Source organism: Sarcophilus harrisii, chromosome 2, assembly GCF_902635505.1.
Source record: "Sarcophilus harrisii chromosome 2, mSarHar1.11, whole genome shotgun sequence".
Lineage (NCBI taxonomy): Eukaryota > Metazoa > Chordata > Mammalia > Dasyuromorphia > Dasyuridae > Sarcophilus > Sarcophilus harrisii.
In genome coordinates this window covers 157,255,370-157,268,126 of record NC_045427.1, presented here as the reverse complement: position 1 = coordinate 157,268,126, position 12,757 = coordinate 157,255,370, and the positions used below count along the sequence as shown (strand labels likewise).

Below are 12,757 nucleotides of genomic sequence, written 5' to 3'. Positions count from 1 at the left end.
CACTTATCTCCTGTTTCAAGTTCTGGCCCATAATAAGAGGTGATAAGATTCCCAAGAAGACAGAACACAGGCAGAACAGCCCCAGTTAGGAGGCATGATATGGATGATGAACCAGCACTGTTAAGAAGCAGGCAGACAGGCAGGAGGAGAGCCAGGAGAATGCTGTTGCAGTGCAGCAGAGAGCCTGAGAAGGATGAAGACTGAGAAGACCATTCGATGTCATTTAAGGAACTCTTAGTAATTCCTGTTAGAATAGTTTTAATGAATGTTTAGGTCAGAAGCCAGATTGCAAAGGTTTGAGGAGAGGGAGAAGAGGAAGTGAAGCTTTTTAAAAAAGCTGTTTGACTTGAAGATATTTAACTAAGAAAATTTGAAAGACTTAGGACAAGAGCTTGGGGGGAAGGGGGCTTTGTTGGAAGGCAGTAGAGTAGAATTATGATGTAGTGTGGGGAAAGGGCAGGATGTAATTTGCTGGAAAAGACGGGGTGATAGAATGAAATGCACAATAAAGAGAAGGGCAACCTCTGTCTCAGATGTAAGCAAGGAGAAGAAAGGGGTGGTAAGCATGGGAGATGATGTCAAAGAGTTTGATATGAAGAGAATGTGGAAAAGAAGGAGCTCGCATTCAGTGACCTCAGTTTTTTTCATTAATATGAGTCAAGGTGCTTAGTTGAGAGAGTGATGAGGAGAAGTTTGGATTGGCTTCTGTGGAGAGTGAGCTAGGGAATCAAGATTAGAATCAGAGAGCAGTAAAAGAACTCGCTTGCTGCAGTGAGGGTTAGTTTATAATGCAGCCAGTTAGCACAGTTGTGAGGTAGCTGAATTTATCAGGTTGTGAAGTGGAGATGAGATTTATTGTTGGAGTAATCCAGTCTGGGTTTCCGCAAAAGATGGGTGATAGGATAAGAGATGAAGGGATTTGAGAGCAGAAGATGGTGTAAAAGAGAAATGGCCAATTACTGGATGGAGGTTGGAAAGTGAGGAAAGTGAAATTAGAGCTGGGGCAATGACCTGAAGAAGTATGAAGGGATGAAAGGATTGGCAGTCTCATTGAAGACAATACATAGGTTTAGGAGGGGTGGAGCTTGACAGAATTATGGAAGCTATGGTAAGATAGAGGAACATCAGAGTTTGTAATTAGGGAACATGTATTTTATTAATTGATGACTATTTTTTAAGGGGACATGACCTGTGTTATGTCTAAATCAGTATTATTATTATTATTTTAATATAGAGCCACACCATACTGAACTGCTCCTATAGAAATAAAAAGGAAAGAAGCACTGTGCTAAGCTTTCCTGACTCTTTATTCAGTGCTTTCTAAAGAATGGAGGTAACTAGACACTGGATGAACATCCACGATTTAGTTTGAATCATGTTATTCAGGGCTATAATAATTACTAAATTGCTGGGAGACCACACAGTTTATGAAATAATGTAGCCCTTATCAATTTTCAGTAGCCTTTTAATTGGTCTTTCTACCTGAAGCCTCTCCTCATTCTAATTCATTTTCCATGTAATTGCCAACGTGCTTTTTCCCTAAAGAATAGGTCTGATTGTTACCTATCTATTCAGTAAACTCCAGTTGTCTCTATTAGCTTTATGATCAAATATAAAGTCTGTTTGGCAATTATTGTTATTAGTGACTTGGCTACGTTCTATGCTGTAGTTTTCTTGCACATGATTCCCCTCCATGTGCTCTTTTGTCCAGTCATATTGCCTTATTTACTCTCAGATACAATGCTCGTCTCCTCATCTCTTGTGTAATAGTTGCCTTCATGCCCAGAATGATTCCTCTTCCACTTCCACTTCCTCAAAATTTTACTCAAATGTCAATTTATGCAAAAAATCTGTTCCTTGTCTATCCAACTGCTGTTTTCTTCCCATTTAAGGTTATGCTTCATCAATTCTATATATTTTGCATATACCGATCATAGGCATGTTCTTTCCCCTAGTAGAATATAAAATCCTTGAGGACAGGTTCTTTTTTATGTTCTATTTGTATCCTTAATGATTATCAAAGTGCCTGAAACATATTGAATGTTTTAATGCTTATTTTAAAAAATTAGATATTTACTTGTTTTGAATTACAAATTCTCTCATTCCCTTCACCCTTTCTTTTCCCTATGGAGAAGACAAACAATTAAATACTCATTATAGATGTATAGTCATGCAAATCATTTCTATAATAACCATGTTATAAAAAAAAGAAAGAAAAATTTTAAAAAGTGAAAAAATACATTTCAATCTGCACTCAGTTCATCAGTTCTCTCTCTCTGGACGTAGAGAGAATTTTGCATTATGAGTTCTTTGGAATTGTCATGGATCATTGTTTTGGTTAGAATGATTAAGTCTTTCATTATTGATTGTCCTTTACAATACTGCACTTATTCTATATAGTGATTTTTCTGGTTATGCTTATTTTACTTTGCATTGTATCATTCTTCTGAGTCTTCTCAGGTTTTCATGAAGCCATATTCTTATTCAGCTATTCCCCAATTGGTGGGCATTTTTCAGTTTCAATTCTTTGCCACCACAAAAAAACTCTTCTCTATGTATTTTTGCACATATGGATCAAAAGTGCCTATTGATTGATTGATAGTTTATAGTTTCTATTTATTCTTATGCACCGAAAGGTAAATAGTTCTGGTGAAAATTGGAAAGACATATTAGAGAGGAATAAAGGGCCTTATTTTCCCTTGCTATAAACTATAAACTCTCAGTAAGCCTTTTTAAAAACTTTTTGAATTGCAAGCCAAAACAGTCATTCAATTTTTGGGGATTAGAGCAGAGTTGTTTTAAGAATGTTTAACCTTATAACTATTTCAAACAGTTTTGTGTACTGCTTAGCTTTTTATACTCACATTTTTTTTCAAAAAAAATTTTTTGAAAAGCCGTATCATATTAGCCACATAGTTTTGATAATTTAAAAAAACTTAAAATTGAGAAAAAGGACACAGTTTTTGAAGAGGCAAAATTTTGTTTTTTAAAAATACTACATATTAAACATGTTGGACTTTGTATAAGCTATTTTGATCTCCGTTTTAAGCTAGCAGCTCCATCTAGGGCGAATCATAAATACTTAAGTGAATGAGGAGGAGTTACAAATGGAAATCATTGCTCGTATCGGAGTTTCCTTCTCTGAGAAATTGTACAGCTCCTTTTTCTTTACCTAGATCTGAAACTAGCAATTTATATTTTTGGTATTAAAACAGGAATTTTTGCAATAAAATTAATACTAGCAAATGATAGTTTATTCCTGACCTAAATTTAAATAATCAACCAATCAATAATTGTGGAGTGACTGCTGTACACACAATTCTGAAATTGTTCTTTTGGGATACTCTTTCTCCATTCATTGAAAATATCTTTTTCTTTAACTAGCCATCTAGGTGCAAGACTGTCAAATATAAACTCCATTTGTGACTTTTTGCTTTAAGAACAAACTATCTTATATGAATGATTCTTTAACAGATGTTATAATGAATAAGATTTCTCTTAAAGACTACTACTTAAAATGCATCACATTTTTCTTGTTGGATTATAGATGAAAGTGCCCAGGAAGTTTCACAAGTGAAGAAAAGTCTGAGTGAAAAAGTTTCACTCTATAGAGGTGACATCACATTGCTTGAGATTGATGCCATAGTCAATGCAGGTGAGTAGTTTTATATTTGATTATATTAATGTATTTAGCATTTAAAATGTTCCATCCTTGTATAACATGTGAATATTTCACAGAAATTTTATGCTTCTTGGTATCTATAAAATGTCTGGAGACATTTTAATCACTTAAGCATTTGTGTTATTCAATAGAGATAAGACCAAAGATTAATTGTATATGCTAGCCATAATTAGTATTCTAACTATACAGGTAATGCATATGCTAAATAGAGGCAAGTATATGTGACCAATGTAGTGTGATGGATGTCTTTGCTTACAAATTACTTTAGTTACCATATCTCAAAAGGTTTCTGTCAGGAGTTAAAATGGTTTGATGGAAATGAACTTTTCAAATAATGGCTACAAATACATCATACTTTATTTTCACATTTAGAGAAGAAGCAAAAATAAAAAATCTGAATCATATTAGCTCTAATCTAAACATTGAGAAAACTAAAACTTTTTATCTGTAGTTATTTTGGCTTATAATTTTAAAATTAGTTTTAATTTTTAAATGGTGTATAGACATTTGAAATGAATCAGTAAACAATCTTCTTTTAGATATTAAATGTGATAAAATATCCATTAAAAATTCAATGAAAGTAAATATGTATTATATGTTTTAGTTTGTGCAAATATGTCAAGAAGTCTGTTTCGTTGTCTCATCCCACAATGTTTTCTGAGTTCTTGAAGGCTACTGCCAATGAAGTATGAATTTTGACTAGTCTGAGCAAGCTTGAAAAATTCAAATATGGAACTCAAGATGGACTAAATGTCTGTTGGCCCCAGAGGAAGACTATAGTGGAGGTTTGAAGTATGATTGCTTTTGAATGTATGAAGCCTCTCCAGTTACTAGAAACACTATTGGATCTAGAGTTGGAGGCTAATCCTGTTCATTCATCACCTATGTAATTTGATGAGTGGGGGGTGCGGGGTAGAAAGGAATATCTGTTAGTTTCTGGAAAGATCTTTTGGTGCAAAGGGAATAGGGAGATCACCAGATCTGGTTTCCTCAACTCATGAATTTCCCAGAATTGTGATGGAATTGGCTCCCTGTTTACGTGCCATTTTGGCTACTTTGGGGCATACTGCAAGTTAGCCTGAGATCTCCTCCTATAAGGTATTGACTATGGAAGTTCGAAGGGAAACGCGATAAAAAAATTAAGGGTGACAGCCATAACAGAGAGTGTCCTGAGTGGAAGAATATATCAAAATCTGACAAACTTCTGCGATAGACAGTAATCATTTTGATAGTGCTATAGATCCAGGGTATTCTTTTCTTGTTCCTTTTTCTGTCTTACAGAGAATGATTTGCTCTAGAAAGGGTGAACTTTTGATTTTGTAAATACTTTATTCCAGGATCTTGAGATAAAAAGGGGATCCTGGTGGGAGATGATATGAAAAGGGATGGTGTAGAATTTGAACTAGTCCATCAGGAATAGAGTGAGTAATTATGCAAAACTAAACAAATTTCCACATGGGATATGTCAAAAAATGAAGGGAGATGAAAAAATGGCAAAAAAATTAAAAGATGACAAAAAAGAATTAAGCACTGGATTAAAAGAAAAAAAAATAGTTGGACAGTTCATGCTGTGGTGGGAGGTCTAATATAGGGAAGAAAGTTAAGTCCTTTTGGTTAGGATGCATACTACCACTAGATGGCATAATTTCCATGGAATAGGGGAGGTTCATGATGAAATTTAATTTTATTGTCAACAAGGAAAGGGTGGGGGTTTCCAAATAATGCAGTCAGCCTGTTCCATGGGATTTTTGGCCCGTGCCTTGTATTCCTGGACATGGCAACAAATGTCTTAGAGTTGTAGCCATCAGAAGTTCCCAGTGATCATGTCTTGAAGCACTCCCCTTCCACGGCAATGATGAAGCACTGTCCATGATTTATGTACAGAAGAGGTGTAGGATTTCATCAGAGATTGATCTTTCCTTGGATACCTGTTTTGAAGAGGAGAGAGAATTAGATCTGAGAGTAGGTATTCTAGGTGTGCTGCTTGTAGATTAAAACTGGTTGGGAGGGAGGGACAAGGTTTGCTACTTGTAGAAACCTACCTGTTAAGGTGCATGATCCTTTAGGTATTCACATTTGGCCTTTCTTGACAACATATATGCATGCATATTGTTATATTGGAAATATAAATAATAATGAGGTTGAATCTTCATTGTACCAAAGTAATGTTCAGTGTTTCTGGTGTTGATTGAACTGTAGGAAGTACTCTAGGTTCTTAAGATCAATCTGGACAAATGATGATTGATATAGCTGTGCTATAATTTACTTTTTTCAAGTTAAGTTAATGCCAGTATGAGTGGTTACTTTCCTTATATGGTAGCACTTTTTAAAATTTCCTGTTATGGACAACTTGTTGGATAAATTCATGCAGAGTTAGGGTGTGGAGCAGGATGATGTGAGAAGTAGGCTTCCATGATGATACTGGATACTATACAAGAAGATAAAGACAGGGCTGAATACTTCTTTTGACCTTGAATTACTTCTGCCTCCAGTGAGCCCTTGAGGTGGTTTCTGCAAATTGATGAAAGGTATTGTCAGGGTAGAGAACATAGAAATAAAGTAGATATGGTCAAAGAACTATCGCAGATTTCTTAGTAAAGACAGAAGTCTCTCACTGAAAAATGAATTTTACTTTCCTTGAATTCATGCACACTCCTTATCGGCTTAGTAAGTGTCCTCAGACACTGGGATAATATAATTGAGGCATTATAACCTCTACATAGAGATAAAGGTTAGGTAATTTGAGAAAGAAGAGAAAACCAGTGACTGAAGGTGATTAGAGAATTTTTGTCAAAGTGATTGTTCCTGAGCTGAACTTTGAAGGAAGGTAAGTATTCTGAAAAACAGAGCTGAGGAGGGGAGTGTATTTTAGGATGGAAATGGATTGCATGATTGCATAAAGGAAGGTGATTGATTGTCAGGTTCTGGGAACTACTAGTGATATAGTTTGGCTGTAATATACAGTTCATGACAGGGAGAAATGTGAAATGAAGCTAAAATTTTTAGTTTTCTAATTTGGCAAATGGCTGATGTGGGTGTTGATGTGGGTGTAGGAAGCTGACAGACAAATTTGGGCTGAACTGGGCTCTGGGAATAAATGAGTATATCAATTAGATATACCATGACTACCTTGCTCTGGAGATCCAGAAATACCCAATTCATGAATCTTTGAAAAACTGCTGGGTGTGTTACACAAAGTATTTGTCATGACCAGGTATATAGATTGTACCTGGCCTAGATAGTTTTTATCTATTTTTACCATCTTTCCATGTTTGGACTAGACGTATGCCCTATAAAAGTCAATTCCATCACCCCTATGAGTTGGTCCATCATTTGGATATAAAGGATTGGGGATGCTGATCTATTTTTTCTTACTTTCTGGCTTGCTTTCTTTTATGTATTTTGCTCCCTCCTTCCTTTCTTCCCTTCCTTCTCCCCTCTCTTCCTCTCTCTCCCCCCTTCCTTTCCTCTCTCCCTCCCCATCCTTCCTGTCTCCCTCTCTCTTTCCCTCCTTCCCTCCCTCTTTTCCCTTTCTTCCTCCCTTCCTTCCCTCCGTCCTTCCTTATTTCCCTCTCTCCCTCCCAATGGGACTTGAGTTTGGGAAGTTGAGTATTGGATGAATCCTTCCTTTCTGTTCTTTTCTTAGAACTCCTACACTGTCTGGTTTGCTCAAGAAGTATCTATCCAGTAGAGACTGAGATTCTTGCAATTATATATTAATTACATAACTGGATAGCCTATGTTGGAACAACTTTTCTGCTTTGAATATCATACATATCCCAATAGTCTTGGTGTTGTAACAGGAACTCTGGGTTGGGACTCTGGGTGGAGGTGGTATGTGTCTGTTCTCAGCAATGTCTTTGGCATTGTTGGGAGTAAATTGTAGTTCTTCCTGAGTTATAAGTCATGGCTGGATAGTATAGCACTCTGACTGATTGCTAAATTTTTTGAGAAAAGGTAGGGAATCAATTATATCTAGGTTAAATGCCTTTCATTATTTTCACATTTGTTCTTTCTGAAGCTTGGTTTCCTCATTTTCTGTTGTAAGTGAGCATCTCTTAATTATTTCCACTGCCATTTAATTATTTCCAACACCATTCACTGACACTGTATATAATTATTGGGGTGTTTGCTCTCTCTTTCCAAAATCAAATTGATAACATTTATAAAATCTCCTGATTCTACCATAAATGGGACCTAGAGTATCTATCTATAGGCTTGGCAGTTTAATCTTGAGGGTTATTGTTATTATTGAAGACCTGGCATAGGGTTGGAGAACTGGTCATCTTGAGAGTAGATAGGGAGGCCCAGGATGTCTTACCACTTCATGGGTGACTCCTTTCCTGTGTGAAACTCCTGAGTAGGAAAATACTTGGGGAAAAAGTGGTCCTATATGGGACCTACCAGGCTTCACCAGCTCCCAGTAAGCCTTAATGGTAGGCTATTGACAATCTGCCAGGTATCAGACTTGGAGATACCTAATGAATCCCCCAAATTATATTATGACTAGGGGAGGGACTTGATGCATACACATTGTTGGATAACTATGTTCACTTGGGCTGTATCATGACAGATGAGAATGGGCAAACCTTGCAGAAAAATTAATCCGTCAAGGCAACAGTTTAGGCCTGATTTAGGAAGATATCATAGTTTCTACTGGAACCTCATAATTGATTTATCAGAATCCTTCTCCAATCTAAAGGGAATATATGTATATGTATGTGAAAAGTCTCTTTTAACTCATGAAAGAACCTTTCCACATCACTTAGGAGGAAACTCTTTCTTGTGCAGTGAGAGATGAAACATCTTACAGAAGGCAGGTAGTTCTTTAGGTGGAGGGAGTAGGAGGGATGTTCCATGGGCATCCCCAGGAATGAATGTCCATGAACATGGCAGGAATTTGTTCATTTCAGGTAAAAGAAGGCTGGAGGGAAACATCATAGTAAGACTTTTAAAGAAATAGAAGTTAGAGAGCATCAGACTATTGATTTTCTGGGCACCAAAATACAAATATGATTGTGAAAATGATTCTTTATTAAAAACCTAAGAGAGATAGCAGCCTAATACAATGGAAAGAGCACTAAATTAGGAATACAGAGATATGGTTTTCTGCGTCTCTGGACTCCATAAAATAATGGATTTGGATGAGATGGTCACTCAGATTCCTTCAGGTGCTGATTCTGTGATCCTGTGATTAGTCAGTATATCATCAGAATTCTTTATGTCATTGTTGTGGCATTCCTTCCATTGGTACAGATTCCAAGTGACCCAGTCCTCACCCTGCATTATTCTTGTCCTCATTTTTTCTTCTACACAGAGCATCTACTTAATTGGAGCTTTCCTCTAATTCCTTTAATATTTTTTTTTCAAAAACTAGTCTCTAGTATGGAGAAGTTCTTTGTCTACCTTGTAGAATCTTCAAAGTGCTTTAGACAGGGCAGCTACTTTCAAGAGTCACAAATGCCCTTTGAAGTTTAGCAACTTTTGTATAGTTCTCCCTTCTAATTGTTGCTACAGCTCAGATGTTGCTAAAGTCCCCTGTTAGGGAATTGGCATTTATACCATTGTCTCAGCCATAAATGAGAAGAAAAGAGTTTGAAAGGTATCAGATATTACTATTTGCTCTGCAAGGGGACATGCCAATAATCAGACAATCATTGGGGTCGAAGGAAAGCTCTCCTCATATTTCCCGCCCTCAGGGAAAGTGGGGTGAAGTCTAAAATGGCATTCAGGCTAACATAAACTAGAGACTGGATCAAGACCATTGTTCCTCAGAATGCCAAAATCCAAGAAGTGAAATGAATGTGGGGAAGCTAGGCCTTCGAGGTATTTTAAGTTATCAAATCATTAGAGACGCTCTGAGTAATGCATGTTGTAGCCTGACTCTCCCAAGTTCTGGCTTTTTGTGTCGGTGGTGTGACATTTCATGTCTCTGCCTGTCTTGCTCTGAAATGTTGTCATGGCTAGGTCTGCCATGGCTTCTTCTGACTCAGTTGCATTGATAATACTGTGGGATTGAAAAAATATGGTTCCGATGATATATAAGAGGGTAGCCTTTATTCACTCCAAAAAAGGGGCATGCCATTAGCTTACCTTTTTTGATCTAACGATTGCATTTTGTTCATGATTTGACCTTCTCTAGGATAATTTCATCAGAAAGTTTTTAAAAGAGACACAAAAGAGATGGAAAATTTATTTGAAGATTTTTTAAAATTTGTATTGATGTTTGTTTATGTAGGACCTAAGGAAAGGAACATTTGTAATTTTACTGGGAATAAACAGAACTAATGGGCAACTTTGGAGTTTTTGCAAAAGATTATGAATGAAATTAGAGGTGAAACTTTAATTCAACCTGTTTAAATAGAGGTTATAGTATCAACAAAGAAATAGAGGGAACCTTAAAGATAGTGCAGCCCCTTCATTTTGTAGGTAGGGGAATTGAGACACAGCTTATTGGGGGAGGAGAGGGGCAAACCAGGACCAGAACACTGGTCTCTAGATTCCTAATTTAGTGTACTCTCCACTATCCTCGGTTGTCACCTCTCTTAGGCTTTTAATAAAGTTTCATTTTTCACAATTATATTTGTATTTTGGGGCCCAGAAAATCAGTTGTCTGCTGTTCCCTAAATTCTTCTAATTTATAAAACGACACTGGAGTCCTACTATGATGTTTCCCTCAAGGTTCATATCGGGAGAACAGCTTTTAGTAATCTAGTAACTAGCCCCCTTTGGACTGGAACTAGCAGGTGCCTGCCTTTTACAAAATTCTCCTTGATAGCAAATTATATTATAGTGAGGCTCCAGTGTATTGTTTTAATAACCCACAATCATGTAGCTATTTCATTAATTTCTTAACACGTCACCTGGAGGATGGCAACCATATTTATTAACATTACAGTTACTTTTACTTATTGACCTCAGATATTCTTATGCCTGAGGCAGTGCTCCATTCCTAGACTATCCATATTCTCCTCTCACCTAATATTAATTTTCCCCCCAGCTCTTTAGTGAAAAGGCTTTGTTGGGAGATGAGCTAATTTCCTTCCACTGTAATTTTTAAAAAATGTTAAATGTGTTAATGTCTATATCATGTACCATTTAAGTTTAACACCCATAATGGCACAATAGAAAGAATACTGGCTCTAGGCTAGAGTTACAGAATCCAAGTTCAGATTTTGTTGCTCTTATTACTTCTGTGCCCTGGAAAAGTCACATCTTTCTGGGTTTTAGGGTAGTGTTTTAATCTGTAAAGTAAGGACACTGGACTAGATGGTTGTGAAGACCCCTTCAGAATCTAATTCTATGATCATATTATTTATATCATATTACATATCCTATATATGTATATATAGATTGTCAGGATTGTCATATCCTATATATTGTATATATCCTATATACGTATAGGATATATAATATAATATGAATAATATATATCATTATATCAACAGAATTTTTATCTCATTGATATGGTTATTCCTTCCATTACTGGTTGTTCTTCATCTTATCATTGCTCAACTGGCCCATCCCCTTTTCTCATAATTCATGTCCTTGATGTCTTTTGTCTCATTTAACGGAATATTATTCCTTGAAAGCAATGACTATTTAATTTTTTTCTGGCATGCTACCACAATACAATTAATTTTTTTCCTAAGCACATCAGCCACTAACAAAATACCTGGAAATAGTTAGTACTTAATAAATCCTTATTGATTGTTGAATGATCCTGCTAATTTTGTGGTTCCATATCATTCATTACTGAGAGACTATTGGAGTAAAAAGATGAGAGCAACTTGGGACCCTTATAAACACTGTACAATTTCTCAGATGTGGTTGATTTGTTGTGGTTGTCAGTACAAGAAAGATATTTCCATAGATGGATATTTTATGTTTGTTCCTTAACTCACATGCAAGAAAGCTCTATTTTGTTGGAAAAAAATAACTATTTTAAAAGCATTTCAAAGGATAAATTTTAGGATGCATGAAAACAAGTTCATAGTTCCTTAGAAATAAACAGGCAGACTTTCAAATACTATCTAAAAATGGAAAAGTAGGAAGTAGTGGCAAATATGGTATTCAACTAGTCAGTCAGTAGTACTTAAGATAAGTAAACATGATCCTAACAACCTCAGAGCTCACAGTCTTAGATTTTGCTACTTCTCTCACACAATTGGCGCTGACCTGTTAACTTGATTCTAGTATGTCTTTGAAGTGCTGTGGTTTGAGTGGGATTTGATTCCAGAGACTTTTCAAAATGGCAGTTAACGTGATTCCAATTACATTCTTGTAATTTTAATGTAATTAAATGTTTAATGTAATTTAATGTTTAGCTGAACATTAAGAAATTATATCAGAGACACCGAGTAAAATTATATTCACTACTGTTGTAACAATATTTGTAAAAATTTGTTCTGTGTAGGCTCTCAGGTTACAAAAGGAGTTTAAGGCATACATTCTACCCTCCCAACAATCTTCATTCTAATTGAGGATACAAAAATATATATAAGAAAAAATTGACTTAAATTCAAGGCAACATAGTGCCAAAATTTGTGGCAGAGATAAGGTGTTATACAAATACAGAAAAAAAGGTAATCTGTGCAAATTTCAGTGGTTGGAGATGGAGTACTTGAGCTGAGGAACAAGACAACTCCATACCTAGACTGTCCAGGTATCCCTCTTACAAATACTAATTTTCCCCAGAGTAGGATTTGCATAAATAGAGGGCATTTCTGATGGGAGTATTGACACATCTGGATTGAGTGTCAGAAATGCCTTGAAAATCATCATGATACAACTGGACAAAATACTAAACTCGAAGTTTGAAAGAATTGGGTTTAAATTTCATTTCTGATACTGACACTTTTTACCCTTGACTTTGTTCCTATGGACAAATCACTTAGCCTGAGCCTCAGTTTTCCAATTTGTAAAATGAGATAATAATCTCTGAGTTGTTATAAGTCACAAATATGATAACACATCATGTCAATGATAATGATGGAAGGCACAGAATCTGCATAATCATAGTAATCTCTCTAATATGTGTAATGTTGATATAGTCATATAGTCACATAATAACAG

The 12,757-nt window shown here is 35.9% G+C and overlaps 1 protein-coding gene across 2 annotated transcripts in view; it reads left to right on the top strand.

Annotated features, from left to right (window-relative positions):
- The window catches only part of MACROD2 (mono-ADP ribosylhydrolase 2), a 2,094,477-nt gene that overhangs the window by 63,660 nt on the left and 2,018,060 nt on the right, over nucleotides 1-12,757 (top strand). For both annotated transcript variants that reach the window (XM_031949176.1, XM_031949177.1), the window contains exon 3: nucleotides 3,548-3,655. In XM_031949176.1, the coding sequence (XP_031805036.1) occupies nucleotides 3,548-3,655 (108 nt within the window). The remainder of the gene's footprint in view (nucleotides 1-3,547; nucleotides 3,656-12,757) is intronic.